General features: G+C 31.9%; 1 protein-coding gene across 1 annotated transcript in view; it reads left to right on the top strand.

The window, feature by feature from the left end:
• Positions 1 to 27,797, top strand: part of LOC111633829 — a 61,654-nt gene that overhangs the window by 12,254 nt on the left and 21,603 nt on the right. The window contains exons 4-6 of the mRNA XM_023378464.1: positions 3,491 to 3,602; positions 8,837 to 8,956; positions 22,153 to 22,248. Coding sequence (XP_023234232.1) covers positions 3,491 to 3,602; positions 8,837 to 8,956; positions 22,153 to 22,248 — 328 coding nt within the window. The remainder of the gene's footprint in view (positions 1 to 3,490; positions 3,603 to 8,836; positions 8,957 to 22,152; positions 22,249 to 27,797) is intronic.

A 27,797-nucleotide genomic window follows, 5' to 3' on the forward strand; every position in this document is an offset into this window, starting at 1 on the left:
GTGGCATTGTTACTCGTCATGTGTATTATTGTAGATGGTACTTTGCCATGGCACTGTCTGTTTATATTTATCGCTTTATGTTCTACTGTATTATTCTTTCATTTTGTGTTAATTTTTATATCTTCTGTAATTACATGTTATTGCATCTGTATTAGTAACAGGCAGTGCTTATGTGGAGCTAGGCTGCACATTATGCTAATAAATAATAATATATTTAGCATTTGACTTGTTACAAAACTTTTTGAATATTATATTCATTTTAAATTTTCTAACATTCTGTTTTTAAAATTCTGTTCTTTTTACTAAGTTCTCTTAACATATCTGATATTCTATTTAGAATTGCCTGATGAAGATCTTTTAAAGGTCTTCATTAGGCAATTCTAAATAGATCTATGGGCAAAAAGTTTTTTCAAATACATTTACTTTGCTGGAGTTTTTATGGTGATAGTTTTATTACTTGTTTCAGTTGTGGTTTTATTACTTCCCAAAAATATTAAATTCTGTGAGGATTGTCCAATAAATATTAGTAATGTCCAGACTGATTTTATTGCTTCAGAAATATTATGAATAGAAAGATATTACAAACACTGCTTTTTGACATAGACCCTTGCCACTTCCAGGGTTTTTATTTATTTATTTAGACATACTGGGCAAAACCCATGATGCGGGTATACAAAAATTGTTACATACATTACACATCAAAAGAAAAATATTACAATTCGTTTGACATTTTTGACATTACAAAGAAAATTAACATGCATAAATAAAAACAATTTATACAAATTTTATTGTAAATACCAAAAATAAATATTTAAATAAAATATTCAAAAATAAACATATAACAAAATCATGGAAAGAACTATCCAAACAAAAACATCATTATAAATAAACATTAATTACACCCACCTATAAAAGAAAAAAGATTAAGTTATCTCATCAAAATATGGATAGTCTCCCAACACTTCTTAGCCACGAGCACACTTTTAAAGGAAAAGCAAATGTTACCTTTCGGCAATAATCGAATACTCCAATATGCAAAAACAAACAATGTATGTCACTCCATACAAAAGGATCACTGAAACAAAGTAAATCAACATATGATTACCTAAAAAATAATTTAATCTTTTGAACAAAATTAATTAAATCAAAATTACTTAAATTACTGATAAGGTCCAGAAAATTTTCAAATGGAATAATAGAAATACCAAACACACTTTCCTGAATTTTTTCTAAATTAGAACATTCAGCTATCATGTGAAAAGCATCCAATAGCTGATCATCCTGACAATATATGCAAATTTCTCTGCAATAATTCTATAAAAAAAAAAAGATTAAGTTATCTCATCAAAATGTGGATAGTCTCCCCACTTCCAGGGTTTTTTTTCCATTGATCCACCAGTATCTGTATTCTGGCAGCATTACCCAATCATCATCTGCAGATTTTTTTTCTGTCAAGAAGATAGGCAGAAAAAGTTTTCAGATAGAACCAAACAGATAATAAAAACTTGGTTAAAGTTTGGACTTTAAGGAGGATGAGGCAATACTTTTTAGCCCATTTCGGTAAGATCTTCTATAATCTTCTTAGTTTATGCAGCCTTGCATTATTTTTTATCCTTTACAACTCTGATTTCTTTTATATAGTCCTACAGACTTTCCCAGGCAATAGTTTAGAGTAGTTGGCTACATGGAATATCTCTTTTCTTTGGAAAATTGACATGCATTACACTTCCTTAAACTCAGAAGACCAATGCTATGACTATTAGCCAAGGGGTAGTTATAGAACTTCTTGAAAGATGGAAGAATCTGTTTGTTTCTGCTACTTTTGAAGCTTTCTTGGTTTTTGACACACAATGATGAATTCATGTCTGATCTGTAGTAATTATATGATAAAGAAAATTATCACCTTCAATATCAAATTATTGCAGTAGTTTCTGTTAAATCCCCAGTCTTTCTATTTTTATTCAAAATTCAGCACTTCTGTTATTCATCTCTATTGAACTGTGCTATCTACCGTGTTTCCCCGAAAATAAGACATCCGTAGAAAATAAGACCTAGCACAGGTTTTGCTGAATTGCGAAATATAAGACCTCCCCCTGAAAGTAAGACCTAGCGAAGTTTTTTTTTAGTTGTAACGGTCATCGACAGATGGTTGAAAGTGGCCGTTGGCTTTTTAAAAGAACAGCCACTGATTGGTCAGCAGACAATCACGCCACACGGCATGATTTGCATAAGACTATGGCTTGGGAATCACAGATTTGCATAATGTTACGGCTGGTGATGGCTAATTGGTCGGCTGGGAATTACGCCACATGACATTTGCATAGTGCTACGGTTCAGTAAGCACTAATTGGTCATCGAGTCCGATGTTGACACTATAAAAAGGCGACAGTTCGACACACCAGATATACGTCACTGTCGTCTAAGTTCAACTTGGAAATTTTTTTGTTCAATAATAAATGTGAATTCGTCTTCCTGGAAAAAATAAGATATTCCCTGAAAATAAGACCTAGTGCGTTTTTCAGAGCAAAAATTAATATAAGACACTGTATTATTTTCGGGGAAACACGGTACAGCATGGAAAGTTTCACAATGTTCACAGAACTTTTAATGATGTCAGTATAAAATATTACTTTATGTATGTCAGTATACAGTGCCATACCATTAAGGGGTGGATCTACATAGGGACTAATAGGGCTTAAGCCCTGGGCCCCAAGTATCAAGGGCCCACAAAAATTGAATTATTATCATAAATTTATAATACTCTTTCATTAAGAATGAGCATTTATCGTATAGTAAAAATAGTTAATATTAATAATATAATAATGATAATTTATAGTATTATTTGTATTAACAAAAAATAGGGCCCCATTGGACTTCCAAAAGCCCTAGGCCCGAAAAACCTAGATCTGTCCCTGCATATCATCATTCAAAATCATCTCTTCAGCACTGCATATTGCATCTGTAGCAATGATACTTAAGTCAACTTGGCTTGAGACTTGTCATCAATGGATTCACAGCCACTGTGGTAGTGACTGCATCATTCAAATACAGGTGTATTGTCTATATTACTGTTTTTGAATACTGCTAAAAGTTCATGTTACTTGGTACCTTTCTTTATGAGACACTTTATCATAATTTTCTGTTTGTAAGTAGGTGATACTGTATCTAATAACAAGGCAGGAAATTAAGCCCTGGAAATTCATACTTTGTCCAATAGATGGTTGTCATATAAGTTGTGTGAAACATGCTATTTATTTGAGCTACATTACTACATCTGTTTGAAATAAAATCAGTTGGATATTAATTTGCAAATCCAATTTATTTATATAATCTTATGTAGTATGCCTAATACTTTAATTAATTTGTATCTTTAATTTTCTCTTCATCATCAGAACTTAAGATGTAGAAAGTGTTCAGGAATTAAAACAAAATGATTTTATGAAAGATGTTATTTTAATATTTAAAATATATATATATTTTTTTAAAATAGGAAAGCAGGCAACTTCGATTTTGGTTTAAAGATGATGTTTCTGAACCAGACCAAATGAGAAAAGCTCAAGAATTTTTCAAAGAATTAATTACTCCTTGTGAATTTCCAAGAGGTAATATTGCTAATAAAAATCTTGTAAGTTTAAAAAAATTTTTGTTCTCCAATTTCTCAGGTTACAAGTTATAAATAATTAAAAGTATTAATATAGTATGATTAATAAATTGAATATTATTGAATGATAATAAAACAAAGATCTTCAAAGATACTCACTTACTAATGTCGGCATGATATATATATATATATATATATATGACTTACCAGACGTCCTGTTTTGACCAGGATTGTCCTGGTTTGATGATGTCCCTGCATCCCAGCCAGTTGTGTCATTTTGTCCTGGTTATTTGGTAAAATTTTAAAAGTGCCGAATATACAAGAAGTAAAAATAGTGCAGCCTCAGGTAAAATGGCAATTTTGCAACTAAATAATCCCCTCTGTTACATTCACTGTTGCCAATCTAAATATTTTGTATCTAGATCTAAGTACTTTTAACGTTGTCTAGCTTTTTTCCTAAAATTTATAGTATGTGGCCTAATGAATTTAGATGTTTTATTTTTTCATCCAGATATTTTTCACAGAATTTATAATAGCATGTAGCCTATGAGATCCAGATATTTTAATTTCATTTTTTAGATATTTTGTTTCAATTAGAGTTGACAAGACAAACTTATTCTGACCACATCATTGTTGCGCACGTCTTATCTTAGTCAGGTTCAAATTTCTAGTCAGCTTTTGCAATCATTTTGTAACATAAATTAAATTAATTTAATCTCCAAAATGCCAGAAAGAAACAATGTGTTTACTGATGATTGAAAAAGGATTATCCATTTTTGAAAATGTTTGTGATCGTATTGACAAAGTAAAATAAGAACTGTTTCAGAATTTTCAGTAGCTTGTGGTGGGCATTCAAACATTAAAAATTATTTGAAATGTGTGAAACATAAGGCAATAGGAACTTTCTGAAATATATTGTCATATTTTAAAGGTACCGATTTAAGTGACAAAGAATTTCACACTAGTGATAAATATTAACAACTTAATAATAAGGTATGTTCAATTGAATTTTTAAAAATTGCTTTTAACTCATTGTTTTTTGTTAACAACTTTTTATGTAGCCTTTTCAATCATAAGTACTTATCCTAGTAAGCTTTATTTTCTATTGTATTTTCTCAAAATTGTCCCGGTTTGAGAAAAAAATATTATGGTAAGCCTATATATGTGTGTGTGATAAATTAATATTGCAGATATCAGGAGTTAGATTGACCAAATATGAAAAAGTTGCTGCCAAATTATCCAAGTTTCTGAATAAATTAAGTTATACTAAATACATGCTAAATAACTTGCATTCTCTTTTGGATTGTTCTTTTTCTTTACAGCTAAAATATTAAATAAAATAATTTATTTATTTAAAATTCTACAAGATTGCAAAGCAACTATAACAATATTGTTTAATTATTGATAAATTTAACAATCAAATAAAAAGTGCATTTCTCTCAAAAAATGGGAAAATGATTCTAAATTTATAAATCAGTAGAGAAAACTTTCTTAATTATTTACTATTACATTAATAGCTAAATTTTTTAAAAAAATTATATAATAAAAATTATCATTTATTTCATATTATTTAGGCTAAATATGCTATTGTATTAAAATATTTTAAGAGAAAATGATAAATTTAGAAACATTGCATCAATGACGTAATGTTACAATGATGTTTTCTATAAACTTTGGAACATTAATACAGTATTCAAATATTGAAAAAAAAAATGCAAAAATTGAAATATTAGATGACTATTGCTTTTTTGATTATTATGTATTTTTAAAATTAAAACAGTTCAATTATATCATTGTCCATTTGAAGTTATGATATACTGTATTTCTTTGAATTAGCACTTGGGTGCTTATTTATTTGCATGGGTCAAAATCCCCAGCATTTATTCAATGCTGGCAATTATTTGAGGCCTGAAACTTAATTTTACTGTTGTTTATTTTAACTACTATATTTTGTTTTACCAGTATGGTAATACAGTTAATAGATGGCTTTTAGCCAGAAATGAAAAAACAACTTTAGGCTCCCTATTGCTAAATTATATTGATAAAAACAACTTTTGTAAATTTTTATATCTTGTTTCATTTTTAATAATTTACAGGTTACACTTTTATTGCTTTTTGTCACTTGATGTTTCTATTTTTATGGGATATTGTTTTGTTGGGGCAGAAATCTCATATATAGCATTACTTAATGATTATAAATAAACAAACAACCTGATACATTTTTTTTTCTTAGTACCTTAAATTAACAATAAAAAATGATTGATTGTTTTCTTCATCTTACTGTTTGATCTTCTCAATAGTCTGACTAATCACTGTCAGAATCATTTATGCATAGCTTGTTCTGCTGTCTCTCCTCATCTTCCAGGTATTCTTAATTCATCTCTGGTCCTATGGACTGACTCAGAAGCTCCAAGCACAAGCAGGCTATTTCATTCTTACAATGGCTTAGAAGACTGTTAATACCTTTCAACATAGAGATTAATTTGTTCTACAAGTTGAGAGCATTTCTAATTATGCAGATTTTGAAATAATGCTTGATGAGGTCTTCAGGAATTGAATCCCATGGCTTCTTCACCCAGTGAATGACTTCCTTGCATTCAGGAGGAGGCTGATTTATGATGGGAGTATGATGACTTGTTGTACAGAATTCACTCTTCAACATGTCAAATCATTTGTAAAAATGACAAATGAAATGTGGCAGTATCTTGGTACTCAAACTGTTCCCAACTCAAAAAATTTGGTATTGAACACAAATTCTGGAAAAAAAATATCTTGGTCCTCAATTGAACAAACCTGGATCGCTAGAACAAATTTTTGATTAATAACATATTTTAATTTGTTATACATAAAAAATTGAAGACATTGCTGATATTTCTAATTGAGATCAACAAAAAATCTCAGATGACAATACTTTGCAAAAAGAAAATACCCTCATTTAACTAAAATGAATATTAATGCATAATACAGTATTTTTAATTGTGATTGTTAGTTAATTATTAATTGGAAATAAATTATTGATTGCTTTAATAAACATATTTTTCTTGGTAACGAAAAAGAATAGTATACTTTTGTTAACTTTTGGATCCTAATCTGTTTTGTATTAGTCCTTTGTTTTGTATAGCAAGGATTTGCATAACAATACTTTTTTGTAACATAACTATTGTAGCACTACGCGACTATGTATTATTATAATATTTTTTTTTTGTCTCTGGTTCCGTTTTGTATGTATTGGGTTTTCTTAATTTGTACAATGTCGCGTGTATTTTTGTGTTATGATGTCACCTCTTAGGAAAAGCCTTCTAATTGGTCCAAGGTGGGACACATGAGTAAAGCTGACTTCCGGAGAGCGGGAGGTATAAATTAGTGAACTCTCACAATCGAGGAAATTCTGGTTTTTGGATCCATCGAGGAGAATATGAAGGTTCAAGGCCAGGCCGGAAGAATAAGAGTGAGAAAGGAAGACCATTTTCCAGTTCAAGAGTTTAATCCATTTCCTTCTTAAGGAAATTTAGAGATAACAACGAGGGACGTACATTTTGTAATTATTTTGAGTAATAAGGCTAAGAGCTTCACATAAGTGTAAAACATGTGATGCTGGATAACTAGAATTGAGAAATAGTATATTTGCCAGCATGATGGCCTCAAAATACGGAACCGAAGGATATAGAGAAATAACATCAATTTTGTAAAAACGGTAGGAGGAAACCTCCCCTGTAACTCCTACCGTTTTTACAAAATCGATGTTATTTCTCTATATCCTTCGGTTCCATATTTTGAGGCCATCATGCTGACAAATATACTATTTCTCAATTCTAGTTATCCAGCATCACATGTTTTACATTTTGTAATGTAATTTTCATCCAAGTTTTGTACGTAACTCTTAGTTTTAAGTTGACAGTACGTAAATATATAGTGTAAACTCGAGTGGTAGGAATCATATATCGTCTAACTCGAGTAGTAGGAATCACGGTTATCGTACTGGTAAAATAAACTTTTTTTGTTTTATTTTCGTACACGTGTTTGGTCATTGTTTTAGTCCTTAATATATATTTATACATATATATATATATATAATTATTGTCTCCGTGGATTTCGATCTACTGGAAACTCAACACTATTGTGTTAAATGAGGGATACCTATGTATACATATTTGAATAATATGACAGTAAAGAATGAAAATCAACACATTTAAACTCATTAGCAACAGGCTAATAATTTGATAATAGAATGTAGATAACAAATAGTGTCATTCTTATCTTCATTTGAAGACAAGTATGACACTATCCATTACTAATCATCTAACTGAACAAACTGAACACAGTACAGTACATACAGCAATTGCTATGTCCAGGACTTGAAATCTATAATTATGCTTTACTACAGCCTTACCTTAATATAGCCTTATTTATTGCAGCTAAAGTTATATTTTTTTTAATTAAAAAAACTCAAATTTGGAAAATCACAAAACAGGAATTACCTCTGCTTTTAATATTATTACACAATTTCCTTGATATAATATGGTATATAAGATGGAACTGGAAATAACTTGATTGAAGTAACATTGTAAAAATCAGTTATCTCACTCCATTAAAATTCTAAGTTTAATTAAATCTTTGGCTAATTAAATGTAAGGCTGTTTATGTTCATATACTTAAATTATTGAATGACACACCTTTAATTGCCATATATCATCAAGCTATAATTTGGTAATAATAATTATTAATTACTAATGAATTTGATAATGAATTTATATGTGCCTTGCTGGGTATGCAATGGCCAACTGAGTGCCTTGAGTGGAAGTTTACAGGATGAGGGCACTGAATGTGTTTCCAGTCGACACCATAGTAACTGACAATGGTTATATCGTAATGATAAATATACTGGAAGAGGAGATTGGACTGGAGGTCTGGGTAGCATCTGCACAGTAAGTGGCAGTTGTGGGTTCAAATCAGACTCTGGGCCATTTCTTTTCTTCCAGTTTAATCTAAAATTATTTAATTAAAATTATAATTATTAAATTTAATATGAGATGGTGCCTAATGCCTCCCTCTAGGTTCAAATTCATTAGTAATTTATAATAATTATTACCAAATTGTAGTCTGATGACATATGGCAATTGAAAGTGTGTTATTGCAATGCATTGGGTATAGTTAAAATGTTTATATTTGCTATTGAATGATTTGTTTTATTACTTATTAGTAAATTGCATTAATGATAATATTTTTAAAATTTAGATTATGTTGGTTTCATAAAAAAGATAATGAAACTGATGCAGATAAGATATCCCTCAATTAGGAAGATAGAAGTTGAAATTAAACAGCTTGAAGAATATATTGAACCTCCAAGTCGTCCAGGTAGTTTTAAGCATTTTTCTAATAAATATGGTTATAAAGTATACTTTTAAGAGAAGAAACATAATAAAATCTGAAACGTTAGAACATGTTTTACATTTTATTGTATTTTAATTTTGATAATTCTACATGTTTTAATTTTTATGGTACATCTTTATTTTTTAATTACAGTATGTTTTGATTAATATCAATATTTAAAATGTATTGAAATATATGTAAAAATGATGTAAGTTTTATTTCCTAAGATATAAATAACTTTATTTTAGGATGCAGTGATTATTAGTAAAATATTAATGAATAATCAGTAATAGAAAATTTTAATTCCTGATTACTATAATTTTATAAAATAGGAATATATATTGGATGAGAAAAAAATTAAAATAGAGTAAATAGTGAAATGTACAATTATTGTATTTTTACTAAATGTATTAATAAAATAACGTTAAGCATCCAAATGCTGCTTTGAAAGATAAAAACAAATAATAATCACAGAGTGCAAAATTGGGATTGCTGAAACCATTGGATAATGTCTTGTGCCACATAGTATCTTGCAAATATGATAATGTAGGTTGTATATATATGCACTTGTAGGTCTTATCACAATGCAGTCCTGATCATTTTCTGGAGATGGCAGTCTATAACTTGTCCATTGTCCAACAATACTAATTTATGTTTACAATTACTTCTTTTGAGGAAGTCCGTTAGTAGAACATTTTGGTTATCCCAAAACACTGAGCATTGGTTTGTAACTTAATGCAATTGTCACAAAGTTTTTACATCTGTGACAATTTGTTTCAGAAATGATACCTTGTTGCTGGTATCATCGGAAATGCATCAGTAAAAAATGCATTCAAATGGCCTTTTCTTTCATCAGCAAATTGTAGGGGACACACACTTTCCTGTATTTTAACACATCATATAAAAGAACTGGACATATCTTTAGAGCATGTACTGTACATGCACTGAAGATATGACCAGTTCTGCCATTGTGGTATCTGTTTTCATGATTAAGGACATAAGCATAAAGACAAATCTTGAATTGTTCTATCCTCTATTATTGATATGCTGAGCATCCAGATTGCTGTTTGTCTTCAACATCTGTTCTCTGATTTTCAGACTATGTATATCATTTCATTTCCACAATTTTGGTTTGTCTCACATATTTTTCATACGTGTTACAACTGTCAGTGAATTTCTGCTGGAGAAGTGTATTTTTTTGCATTGTCAAGGTATCACACTATGCACTTCCATATGTATAAAAATGATTAGATCACCATGCCAAAATATTATCCATTAAAACAAGAAATAACTACTGTCTATTGGCATTAAACAGTTTTTATTAGCAACACAAGCACTTTTGACATTTTATCAATGTCATTTTTTAGCAAAGAACATAACTTTGAAACATTAAAATTTTAAAAATGGAACAGTAAATATTTAAAAATGGAATATGTATTTTCAAATGCAATGTTAAATATTCAGAAAGGAATTCAAATTTTCTAAGTTAAATTTAAACCAACATAGGCACAAGAATAGCATGTGCATAGAGATAAATGAGTCTATTTAAGAACTTACATTCAACTTTTGATTAACAAATAACCTTGGGGAGGCTTCTCTGCAACAACAGAGATCTATTTTTCACATTAGAAAAATTGGGAGTTTATTTGGTTCCATTTTAACAACTGGATACATACATACATACATGTGAAAGAAAAGGCTGTACTCAAAGGTGTAGCCTTAATAGATAAGAAAGATGGGTGAAGGAAGTAAGGAGAGTGATTTGAAGAAAAGTTAGGAGGGTGGGATGGTTGGAGGTTTGAAAGTGGAAAAAGGAGGACATGAGTCGCAAAGGGGAGCTGTTGGATAGCACATGGAAATATGATGGTATACACGTGCAAAACAATTTGTATATAGAGGGAAGGAGAAGGCTCATAGTATAATACCTTGAGGAGTTGGTCAGATGAGGTCGACTTGGAAAAAAAAAAAGCAGTAAGTAAGGAGTCCCTTTTTGGGAGGGGTCCTTGTTGACTCAAAAGATGAGCTGTCCATTAGATGCCACTTGGGCTGGTAGTGGTATAGTGCGTAAGTTTCAGGTGTTCCACAAAGGTCTTGAATTCTTGATAGATTATCTGGTCCTAAATAAGGGTGTATAGTTTGAACAGCCAAGGATATCCACGTTCCACAAAGTCCTATGAAGGTTTGCACGGTGACGTGAGTGAACCAGGCAGATGAAGATTAGGTGTATTGGATCTTCGTTCTCATTAGTATCACAAAGGCACAAACTGTTCCCCTTCCTCAAGAACCTGCAGAGTTATGCTCTGAAGTTGCCGTGTGCTGTAAGAATTTGGGTCATGATGTGATTGGTAGTAAAATGGTGGTTGCTAATCCTATGAGAGATGCTGGGGAAAAAGTTGTGGGTGAGACGCCCTGTCAAGCTTTCATCTCACTCCTTCTGCCAGCAAGACATTAAAATTGAGTCCAGCTTACCTTGAACCCAGGACAGGGGAATCGAGGAGTAGCTACACACCGTGGATAAAGAGGAGGCCTTTTTGGCTAGGTTGTCCGCCTTGTCATTGCCACTGCTTCCTGAGTGGCCCTTGATCCAGTGAAATTTTATATTGACAGTATCTGAGATTTCATATAGGATCTTTAAGCTGTTTTTGATTATGGGAAGGCGGCAATTACGCTTACGAATCTGATAAAGGGCGACTCGACTGTCGCTGATGATGATAATGTTTTTACCGTTGTAACTGGTTATATTATCCTGGATACGTCTAAGGGTGTTAAGGATGGCTAGCGACTCAGCTTAGATGGAGCAAGATGGATCCAGCTTATACGCACCTTGCCAGAAGGTTTTCTTCATTGGGTCATCGAGGATAACAGCCGCGCCTACAGCTTCTGGAGATTTGGATCCGTCAGTGTAGTAGTTTATACCTTGTGGGATGGTGGATTGATGGAGACAGATGTTGGGGTCTGGGTCATTGGCAGGATGATGGGTATGCAAGTCATAGTTAATGTCCAGTCCATGGTCCAGGAGGAATTTTCCTAGAACACTTATGTCTGCAGACAGTTTAAACTTTTTAATTAGAAACTGCAAATGGTCCATGTCAATTTCTGATATGGCTAGTTGCTTTAGCTTGTGAAACAGGTATTTCTTCAGGATGACCCAATGGATGGGAGTCATCCCTGCAATGATGAGGAGGGCATCAGTGGGTGCAGTCCTATAGGACTTGGTGATGGCAACTGCAGTGGTGCACTGTGCAGAGAGGAGCTTTTTGCAGATGTGCACCTTCTGAACAGCACATCCCACACCTCACATCTATATGTGAGGATAGGTTCAATAGCCCCTTTATAAATAGTCTTGCTCTGCTTGGAGTCTAAGCCCCAGAGGTTCCTAAAGATATGCTGGAGTAAAGTGTTCATCTTCGTCGCTTAGGTATAATAGGTGTAATCCTTCCAAGAGAGTTTTGGGTCAAAAAGCACATCAAGATATTTGATGTTATTTGTGTTTTGAATCCTGTGATAATTAATTTTAATTACTGGCTTCTTTTTCAGGAGGTTACCCTTCGGAAAGACCATGGCACAACATTTACTGTAGTTGATGTTTAGCCGGTGGTTTACACTCCACTTGTAGATCTCTTTTAAGAAATTGTTAGTTAGGTTCTGTAGGGTCGTTTGGTTGGAGCTTGAGAGGAGGAGGACCATATCATCGGCGTAACCCTGCATGTATGGGTTGCCAATAGAGATATGGCCCGAAGACAGCCTCAGCAACCCATTGTACAAGATATTCCAGAGGAGGGGGTCCTGATTTTGAGCCTTGTGGTCAACCCCTCGAGATGGCAGTCCTGTGTAGTGTTTTCCCCTTCTCATTGGCCACTGCAGACCTTTCTGAGAGGTAGCTCCTTAGGAGCATTAGGATGTTATGTGGGCAATTGGCTTGAACCAGTTTGTATAAGATGGCTGGCCACCAGGTGTGGTCGAACGCACCTTTAAAATCAGTTGAGACCATGATTGAATGATTCCCAGTATCCTTGGCATCCTGGACATAGTCCATGATTTTGGCCATTGCTTGAGGGGCACATCTGCCCTTCCTAAAACTGTATTGACGGTTGTCCAACCATTTGTTGGTTTCTAAGTGGTGTTGGATTCTATTTGCCATGAGAGCATCCAGGACCTTGCCAACTATCGACAGTAGTGAGATAGGACGGTAATATGAAGAAGCATTTTGAGGTTTATTTTTGTCTTTTAAGATCAGTTTAACAGAGGCCTCCTTCCAAGTCCTGGGGAAGTAGCCCAAGCTCAGGCATTTGTTGAAGAGAACCAAAAAGGTTGTAGGAATCGCCATATAGGCGTGTTGGGCCATCCTCAAAGTTATACCATCTGGTCCTGGTGCTTTCCGTTTTTTAATGTTATTAAATTCTCTGGAGATCTCATTCGCAGAGAAAGGTATATCATTGACAGAAGTAGTGTGGCTTACACTGCCTTCCCTAATGACGCTATGGATGTTTTGATCCTCCGTGGGATCATCAGATGGAAATAGTTCCGAGAAGATGGTCTTGTAGGTATCAGCTAGATTGGTGGTATAGCCAGAGTTAGTCAAGATCGTTGGGGGAGTCGACATGGCCCTGTCTTTTTTAAAGACTGTATAAAATGGGACCGACCAAGGTCCCTGTGCATTGGAAGAGGTACAGAAATCCTGCCAGGATTTGTTCCTTGTCTTATTGATAAGAGTTTTATAAGCCCTGAGATGATTTAAATAAGCCTCTTTGAGTATGCTTGGTGAAAGGATTCTTTTCGCGCCTGTATCTTTAGTTGGCTTGGTGGACTTTTTTTCTTGCTTGCCTCCAAGGCACTGTTCCTCCATGGGCGAGATCTTATTGGTCTTCACCCTTGTGGTGCAGAAGAACGCATGCTTCAGGGCAGCTTGCAGCTGCTCAACCACCAAGTCTATTTCAGGCTTGGTGTTGATGCTGTTGAGGTCCGTGGGGTTCCGTAAAGTTTTTAGACAGTCTTTAAAGTATTCCCAGTTGGTGGAGTTACTTATTTTAAAGTTTACTGGGATGGGAGATGACAGAATCTTAGTGGCAATATATGAATGGTCACTGGTGGAGACAAGATTGAGCGTCTGATAATCGATGTTTAGCTTTGTAAGGTGCTTATTGCCCAGGCAGATGTCTATCCAGCTATCCCCAATACTGGAAGAGAAAGTAGGAAGTGGGCTGGAGTTAAGGGATAGAAGGTCAAATTCTGCCATTAGTTCTGTTACTTTATAGCCCCTTGGGTCCTCCACCGGTCTGTGCCATATTGGCGATTTGGCGTTGAAATCGCTGCAGATCAAAATAGGGTGTGAAGTTAGATCAGAGATGACATCCTTAAGCAGACTCAAAGGAATAGCGATGTCTACTGACGGTGGGAAGTAGACATTAATTATGTGTAGGTGTATACTGTTCAGATCGATGCTGATGGTAGTCAGATAGCCCACCTCAGTAACGAATATCAATTGTGTTCTCAAGTATCTATTTACAACAAGGAAACCGGTGCATATGGGATTATTATTAGAGCCGCTTGTAAGGATACAGCCCTGGCCGAGCAAGGCAACCCTATTCTTCCCTATAGGGTTCCTGAAAAATGAGGATGTCCGTGTTTTGCTCTGTGATGATTTGCAGAGCATTGGAGGAGGCAGCTTTACTGTGTTGAAGGTTGATTTGAAGCAGATTGAGCAAGGCCTTAGATTTATTGCAGTTATTAGTTTTCTGGTTGGATCCATGGTTAGTTATTGGAAGAGTTGCAAGAGCTGTTTATTCGTATTGGATATTCTGGATTTGCTTAGCTTTCTGAAGCTAAGCAAATCCAGAATATTAACAATGGACAGTTTTTATCAAAGGCATTGTGCTCTGTGTTGAAGGCCTTGCTCTCTGGAACTATTTTATTGTGCTTCGTGCAATTTGCGCACTTCGGATCTTTCCGTAAGTTTGGGCAGTCTCTAAACTTGTGCTTTCTAGTGCAATGACTGCATTGTTGTTTTTCCCCACATTTATGTGATGTATGCCCATATCCTGAACAGTTAAAGCACCTTGTTATGGTGATGTAGTCGTCTAGGGTGACAAAACACCAACTGATAAAGATGAGTCTTTCCTGCATTAACAGATTTTTTATTTGAGGTGGTACTCCTAGGATGACGTGTCTAGCTTCAGAGTTGTTCCTTGCAGTTAGACAGTGATGAATTTTGCAGTCATTTTTAAATTCTTCTTGAGAGTGACACTCGTGTAGTCTTGGGTTCTATAACAACTGGATAGCAATGCAAATTTTTTCTTCTTCTTCCTCTCACATTGGGGCTATGACAAAAAAATTACAAATCTGTCTTACTGAACACCAGAATGATATCTGTAACAAGTGCACTATTCGCGTTTTTCATGAACTATAGAGGGCGCTGTATTTTTACAAAATGGCTACTCTATCTGGGTCGTTTGTTAGTCGTCAATGTAAAATGAATTATATAGTACTATCTGATATAATGAAATATGCTACTTGTAGCAGTTCATCGAGAAATTTTATAGAAGGAGAACAAGTATTACTAGCAGGACATGTCATTTTATGTGGTATTATCGAGAAAAATGAGCAAGATCGTTCTGTACATTTTTGTGCTCTTTGTCTGCAAACATCAGCATTGACTTCTATCCCACACAAAATTACTGGAATTTTAAAGTTTATCGACATATCATATAAAATTGAATAGAATTACATTTTATTGAAGATAATCCTATAGTATAGGTTAAAAACGAATACAAATACTAAATTACTTTATACTTAGACTCTATGCAATCTTTTTCAGTTTGATTTTTTAATACTATCGAATTACAATAATCTAAACATATTTATAAAAACATGATAGCATACATGACAAAATATAATCTTCAGGAGTAAAATGTTTCGAACATACTACCATATACTTCGTAACTTTTTTGCCAATTCTTAGCAGTCGAATCCACTCTTTCCGTCGGTTACATTTCTGAGATTCTCCGAATTCTGATTTACGAAAAATCATCTGTTTTTCATGTGGGAATACATGAAAACTTATATCGGGATCGCGTATGGCTTTGGAATTACAATTTGGAACACAACAGAAAGCTTTACTTTTACTTTTACTATTCATCTCTACTGTTGACAATATACGAAGAACATTCAAACGACCCAGATAGAGTAGTTCTGTTTTTAAACACCAGAGGGCGAGCATCCGGTGAAAAACGCGAATAGAACTTTTAGGAGCGGGTGAAAGAAATTGTGTGCCGAAATGGAATGAGACTTCATTTCAAATGCAATGTGTTGGCAAAAGGTTACTTTTATCTGGGCGGTGTTATTTATTGAAAGAATGGAACTATGTAATAAATCTATGTTGGATCTTCTAAGAATTTGGGTATCACTTTTTAAAAATTTGGGCATTTAACATTTGAGTTGCCATGGTATTATCTATTTGCTGTAATTCTAAATTTACTAACAGTATGAAATGTTTATCTTATTATTTTATCTAATTTTATTGTTATTTCATACTAATTTATCTCTATGCGTATGCCATTCTTGTGTCTGTTGGTTTAAATTTAACTTAGAAAATTTGAATTCCTTTCTGAATATTTAACATTGCATTTGAAAATACATATTCCATTTTTGAATATTTAATGTTCCATTTTTAAAATTTTAATGTTTCAAAGTTATGTTCTTTGCCTAAAAAATGACATTGATAAAATGTCAAAAGTGCTTGTGTTGCTAATAAAAACTGTTTAATTAATGCTGATAGACAGCAGTTATTTCTTGTTTTAATGGATATGCATTCATGATATCACCATGTTAATTAATAATGCAACTGTGTTAGTACTTCTCCATAGATTGTATGTAGCATAATCTAGTAACATTATCATGAACTATAAAGGATAAGAATGTTTTGATTTACTAGGAACTTTTATTAATTCAAAAACTTCTGTTGTTTCTTAAACTGTTTTGGGCCCACCATTGGCCAAGTGCTTTCATTCCCTGAACACTGGGAGTTTGGTTGTGGGTTTGTGTTTTGCCAAAATGGGCTGGCCATGTGGAATTTTCCGGGTTTTCTTCACATTTGTAACACCTGAATAGCAGCCAGTTACCCTTAAAAAGACCTCCCGGGAGGCATTCCCCCTAGGCCAGGGGTCGGCAACCTTTTGAGTCGGAAGAGCCAAAAATTACAATTTACAAAATTTCAAAGTTTTTAAATAGCAACAAATTTTTTTCTTGCCAACAATAAAATAGTACTCGCATAAATAAAGTTTTTTGATAAAAAAAACTAATCTATTTATTCATAAGAAAAATATCTATTTATTCATATATAAGTAGTGTTTTTCACAACAAATTAGATAATATGTATATGGCATTATTAGTTTTCCCCACATTTATGTGATGTATGCCCATATCCTGAACAGTTAAAGCACCTTGTTATGGTGATGTAGTCGTCTAGGGTGACAAAACACCAACTGATAAAGATGAGTCTTTCCTGCATTAACAGATTTTTTATTTGAGGTGGTACTCCTAGGATGACGTGTCTAGCTTCAGAGTTGTTCCTTGCAGTTAGACAGTGATGAATTTTGCAGTCATTTTTAAATTCTTCTTGAGAGTGACACTCGTGTAGTCTTGGGTTCTATAACAACTGGATAGCAATGCAAATTTTTTCTTCTTCTTCCTCTCACATTGGGGCTATGACAAAAAAATTACAAATCTGTCTTACTGAACACCAGAATGATATCTGTAACAAGTGCACTATTCGCGTTTTTCATGAACTATAGAGGGCGCTGTATTTTTACAAAATGGCTACTCTATCTGGGTCGTTTGTTAGTCGTCAATGTAAAATGAATTATATAGTACTATCTGATATAATGAAATATGCTACTTGTAGCAGTTCATCGAGAAATTTTATAGAAGGAGAACAAGTATTACTAGCAGGACACGTCATTTTATGTGGTATTATCGAGAAAAATGAGCAAGATCGTTCTGTACATTTTTGTGCTCTTTGTCTGCAAACATCAGCATTGACTTCTATCCCACACAAAATTACTGGAATTTTAAAGTTTATCGACATATCATATAAAATTGAATAGAATTACATTTTATTGAAGATAATCCTATANTTTAAAGAGCCACAAAATTTTTTCTTGCCAACAATAAATAGTACTCACATAAATAAAGTTTTTTGATAAAAAAACTAATCTATTTATTCATAAGAAAAAATATCTATTTATTCATATATAAGTAGTGTTTTTCACAACAAATTAGATAATAGAAACATCCGAGACGGCGTCATTCGAGAGCTTCCGACGGACTGACGACGTGTGTCACGGGGGAGGGGTGCGGTGAAAAGCGAGTACAAGTGGCTGAGAGATAGAATCGGTGCCTAATCCTCGTTAATCGATTCAGAACGATTTTTAAATGTTTTTTTTTTAATATAAAATAAATAATATTTACATATGGAACTAAAGAGCCGCAGCTTCACACCCAAAGAGCCGCATGTGGCTCGCGAGCCGCAGGTTGCCGACCCCTGCCCTAGGCAGATCGCCCAGATTGCATTACTGTAACTTAATAAAACAAAAAAACAAACAAACTGTTTTGAGTGATAACAAATGGAATGCAAATATTAAAAAAAAGAACTGATTAGTAGATTTGAACGGCATTGCTTAATTATGATTCATAAAGATAGTTTTAAAGAAACAAATCAAAGTTTTATGAAATTACACAATTTATGAAAGAATTTCTCTTAGATTATAATTATAAAATGAAAGAGTATTGACATGAACAAAGCTAAGCTTTATAATTCAGTGTATATATTTAAAGAAAACAAGCAATTATTTATTGTGAAATTGTCACAATGCCAGACTGCAATTTTTAATTATATTTTAAATTTTTTCAATTTAAAATATATGCTCTCCCCCTCAAATTAGTAGTGGTTTGTCCCTTTACATCATTATTTTTCCTTTAACAATAGAGTTGTGCTGGTCATTATCTAACACCTTTCAGGGGAATTTGAATTGAAATAACATGACTTCCAGTTTGCATTGGAAGTTCATATATAGTTAATCATGGCCTCCTGCTCTAAGGTTTCCATATCTGGCCTCATCTTTCATCTATCTAACTCCATTCTTGAGATTAAGGAAAGACAGATGGATGAATGAAGGTGGGAATTTATTGGTCTACAATTTTTTCAAATTGCAGCACAACAAGTGTTTCTAGCTATTTTATATGGCCATCATTAGATTATATAACAGAATAAATAGTTTAAATAGAAAAGTTGTTTAAATATAATATTCTGTTATATAGTTTTGTTCTAAAATCTAATGATTGCTATTTTTTTAGAACAACTGAGAATGTTTATTTGATTTAAATATTTATTATGGATTATAAGGACTTGTTTTGTCTGTTTTATTGTATTGTAAAATTTTATAGTTCAATAAATTGAACTATAAAATTTTACTTGCAACAAGGAAATGATTGCCAAAGATAGATAAATGAGAGAAGTGATATGAAGTAATAGATTGATACATATAGATTAGACACATACAGAATAGATTTTAACATTAATCATCCTCAGCAGATGTTATGTAATGTGAATCCTTATTTATTAACAGAAACTATAGCTCTTCTTATAAGCCTGTGTACTAAATGTAAGAGAACTGACATATGAATACAGGATGTCCCAAAAAAATGTATACACACTTTACACAATTATAAAATCAATGTTTATTAAAATATATTTCATTTTCAGTAATAGAATCTACAGACATTATTTAATTGTTTTGTTAACACTTGTTTTCAAACTGACGTCCATTCTGGTCCAGGCACTGCTGACAATGTGAAGCAATGGAATTGCAAAAATTAGAAAACATTTCATTTGGTATTGTGTACATTCTTGTTTCAATGGCTGCTCTCAATTCAGCAACTGTTGCAGGTTTCATAATGTAGACTGTCTTTTAAGTATCCTCATAAAAAAAGGCTAGTGGTATGAGGTCTGGTGAATGCAGTGGGTATTCTATGAAACCCCTTCATCCAAGCCACTTGTTTGGCAAGATTTCATCAAGGTAGGATCTAACATTGTGATGATAGTGTGGGAGTGTCCCATTTTGATGAAAATAAAACTCCTCTTCAAAGTCTCTTCTAATGCTTGGCATGACACTGTCACAGCAAGTTCAAGTAAACAGGACCAGTCACAGTAGCATCAAAAAAGATTGGTCTAATTAATCCTCTTGATGATAAGCCGCACCATACTGTAACTCCTGGAAAATTAACATGTTGTTCCATCATAACATGCGGATTATCAGCTCCTCAGTAGGTTCGATTGTGGCATTTAATTTGAATATAGCCTCCTAAACTGTGTTTGCACTTCAACTGCATTTTCATACTTCCAGTAGCATTTTAGAATGAGTTTCCTTTGTTCAAAGCTTAGTCTGACTTCCATTATTAATAGGGCCGGCAAGACCCATTGCGTGACCTGGTTCAAAAACTTTTTGGGTCCAGAATACATATTCAAATCCTATACTAAAATTTCACAATAAGGAATTATTTATTATAAGTACAAAGGATGTTACATTTATTTTTTATAAGATGAATATTACATAATTTTTCTCATTTTTTTGCCGCAAAATCTTTGATTACGTCATCAAAATTAATTGAGTTGGCTACTTCGCTTTCTATTGAAAGAATAGCCAGAGATGTAAATTGGTCTTGTCTTATTGATGATCAAAGATAATATTTTTATTAGTTTCAACCATGAGAAACTACATTCAACTGAAGCCACGGTTACTGGCATAGTTAACATTATTTGTAATGCAATTAATAAATTTGGGTATGTTTTCAAAAGATTGTTTTTTATAATATATTTCATTGCATCTAGAGCCAAATAATTGGCTTGCATTATTGATTGGAACATCTTAATCTCTTCAAACTTTTCAGTTCCATCGAAATCTTCTTCCAAATGTAAGTGAAGATCTTGACAACATTTTAATAAATATTCATCATCCAAATTTGCAATCTCATCCATATATAAAAAAACCAAAAATATTCTGGTAATTTTGCATATAATTCAAATCTAATCTAATTAAATGATACTAATGCAGTATTTATTATTTTTAAAAAGTAATGTATACAGAAGTATTCTTCATCACAACATGAAATATTTTAATGCAAAGACAGGAGAGAAAATCTTGCACTTATGTCAGTGTGCAGCAGTTGTCATTGATTAGTGAATTATGTGATTGCATTTTCCACACACACCTGAATATTCAATCTACTATACAGGGGGTCCTGCAAAATGTCTGATGAGTTTTTGTAGACTGCAGGCCTTTCAAAACATGAGGCTAGGTTCCGGCGAACATGTTGAACCTGCTTTGTGCTGCCCCTGATTATTAATTCTAATGGGTTTAACATGGAAATAAAAATACATCAATTGAGCTATCAGCTGTTAAAGTGTGTATACATTTTTTGGGAACACTCTGTATATTTTTCTTTATTTAGCTTCTATATTTTCATCAGTGTTATGAAATGTCATTCTTTTATATGCCAGTGTATGTAAACAAAATCTTTCATCTTTAAAACAGCAAAGATGAAAGGTTTTGTTTATTTTATATATAGATTTTATTTTTTTATAATATTTAAGATATTTCTTCAGTCAGTTGTCAATTTTTTTTAGTGTATTAATTTTAACAATAAAATTAAATAATTCAATTGAAACATGAAATCATATTTACTATAGCAACAGTTTATCACTAAGAGGAAAAACTGAGCATTAGTAAATTTTATGAGATTGCTGATGTCTTGATAGGTATGCTCATTCAAGTGTTCAAAAAGTTGTTCATATGTAATCAGCCTTAGTAAAGCATTTTTTGATTGAATTTCATTAAGGAAAAGCAAATAATGATCTTTTTGAAAGTATAAATTTCACAACATTTATTAGATATGATAAAATTTATTTAATAAAATTAAGACTTAAATTAATTAATTTATTAAAATAAAAGTGTTTTAGATTTATTTTAACAAAATATTTAAATCAACTGTCTGAATGATTCAAAAGAATAAGTTACTACATAATTCTTATCTGTTAGCAATCTTAAAAATATATGTAAAGTTTTATTTTGAAGGAACACCTACTGTATTTTTATAAAATCATTAAATTTGTTGAAATAATATTATAGCTTCAGCTGAAAAGGAAAAGAAAAATGGCCAGATTCTCTTGCAGTTAACATTGCCATCAGAAGATGTGGATAAGAGAAGAAAATTATTAAATAAAGGTGTAATTTGATCTCTTATTTCAAATGTGACACATGAAATTGAGATCTTACTAACTGAATAACAATTGTATTTATGGCATGCATAGTTACATGATTTGATTGAAAAATGGAATGTGAATGAAAAATAGTTATTTTTATGAATTTGAGTCTTTTTAATGCTAATTACAGCATAATCACTGTTAAATTGTTTGTAAGAAATGTTAATTTAAATTTAAAAACTTTTAATATTACAACAAGTAGAAAAAAATGTAATTCTGATCTGTTCCAAATAATAACAGAATATAATATAAACAATGCAAAAAGTAGTAATTTTTGTGCTATTTATTTATTTATATTTGAAAATGGTTTATTAAGATACTTGAATTAAATTTAAGATATAAAATAATTTTATTATTAAAATGAAATGTACAGTTAAAATTATCTTAATTGTAATTTTTATTTTAATATTGTGAGATTAATTGTCCAATATTTACATAAGTCATGAAAATAGTAGTTTTATGTAAGAGAATTTCAACAGATTTTTACATCAATTTTAATTGAAAAATTGATTTAACAGATTCCTAATAGGAATTATTAAGTTTTGGAGATATTGGCTTGAATGAAAGAAATTTTAAATAAATAAAATTTAAATTAGTTATTAGATTATATAATATTTTAAAATGTCAAGAATGCAATTGTAGATCAAATTAAAAAAATACAGTAGTACCTTGTACTTCAAATTTAATTTGTTCCAGGAGGTCCAAACTCAGAGTTGTTTGACGTCTGAATCAATTTTTCCCATTAGAAATAGTGGGAAAAGAATTAATCTATTCCCAAACAAATGTCCTAAATAATAGATTAAAACATAAAAACAAATAAAATACATTGCATTTACTGCATTTTAGTTAGGAGTGGTGATTCACTTTTCTTAAGGTCACTATGCAGCTTGATTCTTTCTCACAAATAATCCTCAGATGACATGACATTACTAGCCAACTGCTTCTCATTTATCCTCACTAGGAGGAGTTTTTTATCTCCTGAGTAACATGTGATCTCCTGGAGGTCATTATTGTCACATGTTTAGTTGCATTTGCTGCTTTTATTGCTTCCTTTTTCTAAGAATGATGGACACCATTTATTTAGCATCTTAAACATGGCTGTCAGATCTGCCATGCATGTACCGCTTTCATGTTTCATAAGTCCCTTTTTCATTTCGATTGTCAATACTACAATCTTCTGCTTAGGCTTCATTGTTTCTACAGTCTTCTTTGATGCCATGGTTAATATGTAGGGGTATACATATAACCAGTGGTGATATTCAGCGGGTTCGCACAGGTTCGGCCGAACCCGTTGTTAACATTTTCAAAGTTTTCCGAACCTTGTTAAACACACGTAACATTTCTCAGTGGTTTTGTTTCTTTTAAAAAATATTATATTAAAATATACGTATTATACTCTGTAACACTACTAAACTAGAGCCTTATACTCCATTCGCCTTGGTGCTCGACCGTTTCAATCTCGATTGGAACGAGGTTCAATCGCGGGCGACTCGAGAGTTGTTGAAACTAGATCCAGGGGTCATATTCTGGTCACCGTCTCTGGTCTCTTGTCTCTCACAAGACGGTCTCTAATTTGGATTAGCCAATCAGCGACCGGCTTATGAGAGACAAGCCGGTGACCAGAATACAACCCCAGCATAAGAGAGATCCCACAATCCCACGCGCGCGAGAAAATGCAAGATGGCTGCGGAACATGTGTCATAATAAAATATGTACAAAATAAACCATTTTGAACACTCGTTATTATTATTTATCAAGAAAAAAAGAATATAGTTCTGGCATAAAAAATGTTAAATTTTAACTGACTTAATTTTGCGAACGCATCTTTTTTATTTATATGGGTATCTTAAAGTCAGTTTTGGCGCTAATGTTGCTAATGCACCATTTGAGCGAAAAAAAATTGTTAAGGGAAAAGTTTCTGTTAGCGAACCCTTTGTTAAATATTTCGAATATCACCACTGCATATAACCAAACTCACAAGGGTGAGAGATGACTTTGATGCACAACTGATAGTGTTTATGCAGTGAACACATTTTTTTCATTGTGCACACAATTCAAATATAGAAGCATTGTTTGAACTCTGGGTCAAATTTCTCTCAAATATAGCATTTGAACTCTGAAATGTTCAAAGTTAGTTATTTGAAGTATGAAGTACCAATGTTTACAGTTTCTTAAAAAGCAAATACAAAATGATGCTTTTAAATAAAACTCTCTGAAAAACATTTTCTATTTTTGTATGAGGGATATCCAGAAGTATTTTTAAGTTTATAACAATTTAAACAATAAAAACATGATAATTATACATGATAATGCAAAGACATACTATTATTTCCGTGTATCACCATGACAACTTAAACATTTATTGTATTTAGAATTAAGTATTTGCATGTGTGGTCAAAGAATTAAAAATATATGTACAGTAAAGTTTATTTTCAAAGAACACATAAAGACACAGTATCACATTAACAGTAATATGTTAAATTTCACAACTACTGTAATTAAAATACATATCTATATTGGAAATCACCCTCAGCACAAAAATAGAAAATTCATCAACACCTTATTTGCTGAGAAAAACATATCTGTTAAGTAAAGACAGATGTCAAAGCTGCATTAATTAACAGTTTGGCTGTGTATATAAAGGAATTGCTGCAATTAATTTTGTGTGTTAATGAAATCCCACATTAAGCAAGAGATATCTGTATCTATTTTTCTAAAATTACAAGCTGTCAATTCAAAAACAAAGGTATTCGATTTCGCCTGAAGATGACAGTTGTAAACTGTTGAAAGTACTAGTTGAGCATATCTAAAATTACAAATGTGTAATCTCCAACTTCCTTGCTTTTCACATTTTTTAACATTCCTTTTCCACAAATGTTCTAATTTTTGAGGCTTTTTACCTGACAGAACACCAGTGTTGGTTTCCATGACTTCCTGAGTGGAGGCAGCCAACATGAATTGTCATTATAGTCACATGGACTTGGCTGCATACTAGGATTGGTTTTTCATAACTTGTGCATTTTTTGTCTGAAAATTTGTACAGCAGGATTTTCTCCTACAGGCTTTTTAAAGGAGTTGTGCATTTATTTTTACTTTTTCATTTAGTAAAACTTTATCTATGCAAGTCCAGGATAAAGTAGAGTATGTAAACCAAAATTGCAAACACTAGACTTGTATTGTTCTAGGAAGGTTTCCAATTAATATTATGGTATAATTTCAGCTGAAAAAGAAAATAAAAAAATGACTAGATTTTCTTGATGTTAACATTGTCATCAGATGATGTGGATAAGAAAAACAATTCAATAAAGCTATAATTTGAACTTATTTCAAATCCACTATTGGACAACTTTTCATCTTACCATCACTAATTATTTGATGACCAAACAAAAATCTTTTCATGCAAAGAAAGAGATGGGAAATCTGAGTAAGCAAGGTCTAGGCTATAGAGTTGATATTCAAAAAATAGTATGTCCCATTTGAATGTATTTAGTAATGTATGTGGGCGAACAGTGGTATGCCCACATACATTGTCATAAGATAAATTTCCTTTGTGACAAGGTTATAAATTTCCACAGACAAGGTTTGCTACCTTGTCTGTGGTTCTGAATTATACATACTAATTTTTGAAACACACAGCATTAATTGTAGCACAATTTGGCAGAAATTCAATCAAAAATACATATTTTCTGTCTCAAGACAATAGCTATCAAGTTTTAAACTGAAACTGTAAATTTTTTCCATGGCTGTATGCTACCACTCTAAAGATTATTTGCTCTTAGATATAATGTGTGCAATCTACAACATAGCTCCACTGAGTGTTTCAAAAAATATATTGTCTTTATTGTGATATCACCTAAGAAGTTTGGTACCAACATGAATTTGCTTAAAATTTATTGGAGATAATGTGGTGCAGCATTAATCTTTGCAATAACTTTTTGTTCAAAGTATTAGTTTTTCTGAATTTCTTCATTCACTAGTGCAACAATATTGTCTGTGATCAACAAAGGGCATCCACTACAATCTTCATGCATATTTGCTCTGCCTTCAATGAATAACTGCATCATTTCTTCATATTTTGAACACTCATTGCTCTTTCACTAAACATCCATAATTCTTTTGAATTGTGATAAGTGGAACATGCTTTGTGTTGAGAATTTAAATAACAATCTTTATCTCATGTTTGGCAGGAATTTTATATCTTAGAACTCATTTTGAAATGCTCCTAAGGCCAAGGAAGACTTTCTACAGTGGGACACAAGATTCATGATAACTCCTTACAGTTGGTGCATATGAAGTGGCTATGCTATGCCTTTGCCCTTCAATACAGGCATAAAGAAAACTTATTTTCTGGATACTCATTGTATATATAAGAATGTTTTTAATATCATTTGATATAACAGATTGTTTAGAATAGCCAATAAAAATTATTGATGACTTTTAAAAAGAATATTTATATTTAAACAAGTGTAAATATAAATCACACATTTACTTAATTTTAATGTTTCAAAATTAGTTTATGAAAAAAGTAAAAATTAAGGACTTTGATAATTTTGAAAAGTATAAATTTATTATGATTAACTGAAGAATAATTACAAATCAAATAAAAAAAGTTATTACATATATTAGTGTTTTTTATAAACTCAGAAATTTTAAAATTTTATGGTTTTCATAATCAACAAAACCTAGCACCATTAGCTAATAAATGTTTTAAGAACTGCAAGAACTTGTTGATTTTTCTTATAATTTTTCTTTATTATATTTAATGTTAAACTTTATCTCTGTTGATTTTGGATAAAATGATACAGTAGACCCCCATAACACTGTTGATAATTCCATGTTATATGAATTCCATGTTGTATGAGTCACTTAGATTTTACAAATACGTGTGTCGGGTTGTGAACAGCTCATGTATTTCTAAAATCTAAGTGACTCATACAACATGAAATTCATATAACATGGAATTATCAACAGTGTTATAGGGGTCTACTGTATTTAAAAAATCAGTTTTAAAACTTATCAAGCTGCTGCTATTGAATCATGTTTTATTTTGAACAGCTGATTACAAATTGATTTATTTGCAAATTGAACTAGCTTTTGACTGATATTCGTTTATTTAGAAAAGTTCTATATATGTTTAAATTGTCATGCATTTACTTAATTTATGTAAATTATTTCATGTCAATCAATTATTTCTATTAATTAACATTATTTCAGATTATTATTTGTAATAGATCAGAAATATACTTTTTATTGTTAAATATTAATATTAACTTTTCTAAATACATTGAAACTATAATCTTGTTACTAAAATATTTTAATATTGATATTTACAGAAAGAATGCAGATTGTAAAAAAACTTTTTCAAACATTTCTAGTCTTTTTAATATAAATTTTATTAACATTAATTTGCTTAAAAATATTTTAAGTAATTTTCACAAAATTAAAAACTTTTTAGTATATTCACAACATAAAATTATGATGATGATAATTTAATTTAATTTTTAAATTATA

This window comes from Centruroides sculpturatus, unplaced genomic scaffold, assembly GCF_000671375.1.
Source record: "Centruroides sculpturatus isolate CEXI.00-Female unplaced genomic scaffold, Cexi_2.0 scaffold742, whole genome shotgun sequence".
NCBI classification, from domain to species: domain Eukaryota; kingdom Metazoa; phylum Arthropoda; class Arachnida; order Scorpiones; family Buthidae; genus Centruroides; species Centruroides sculpturatus.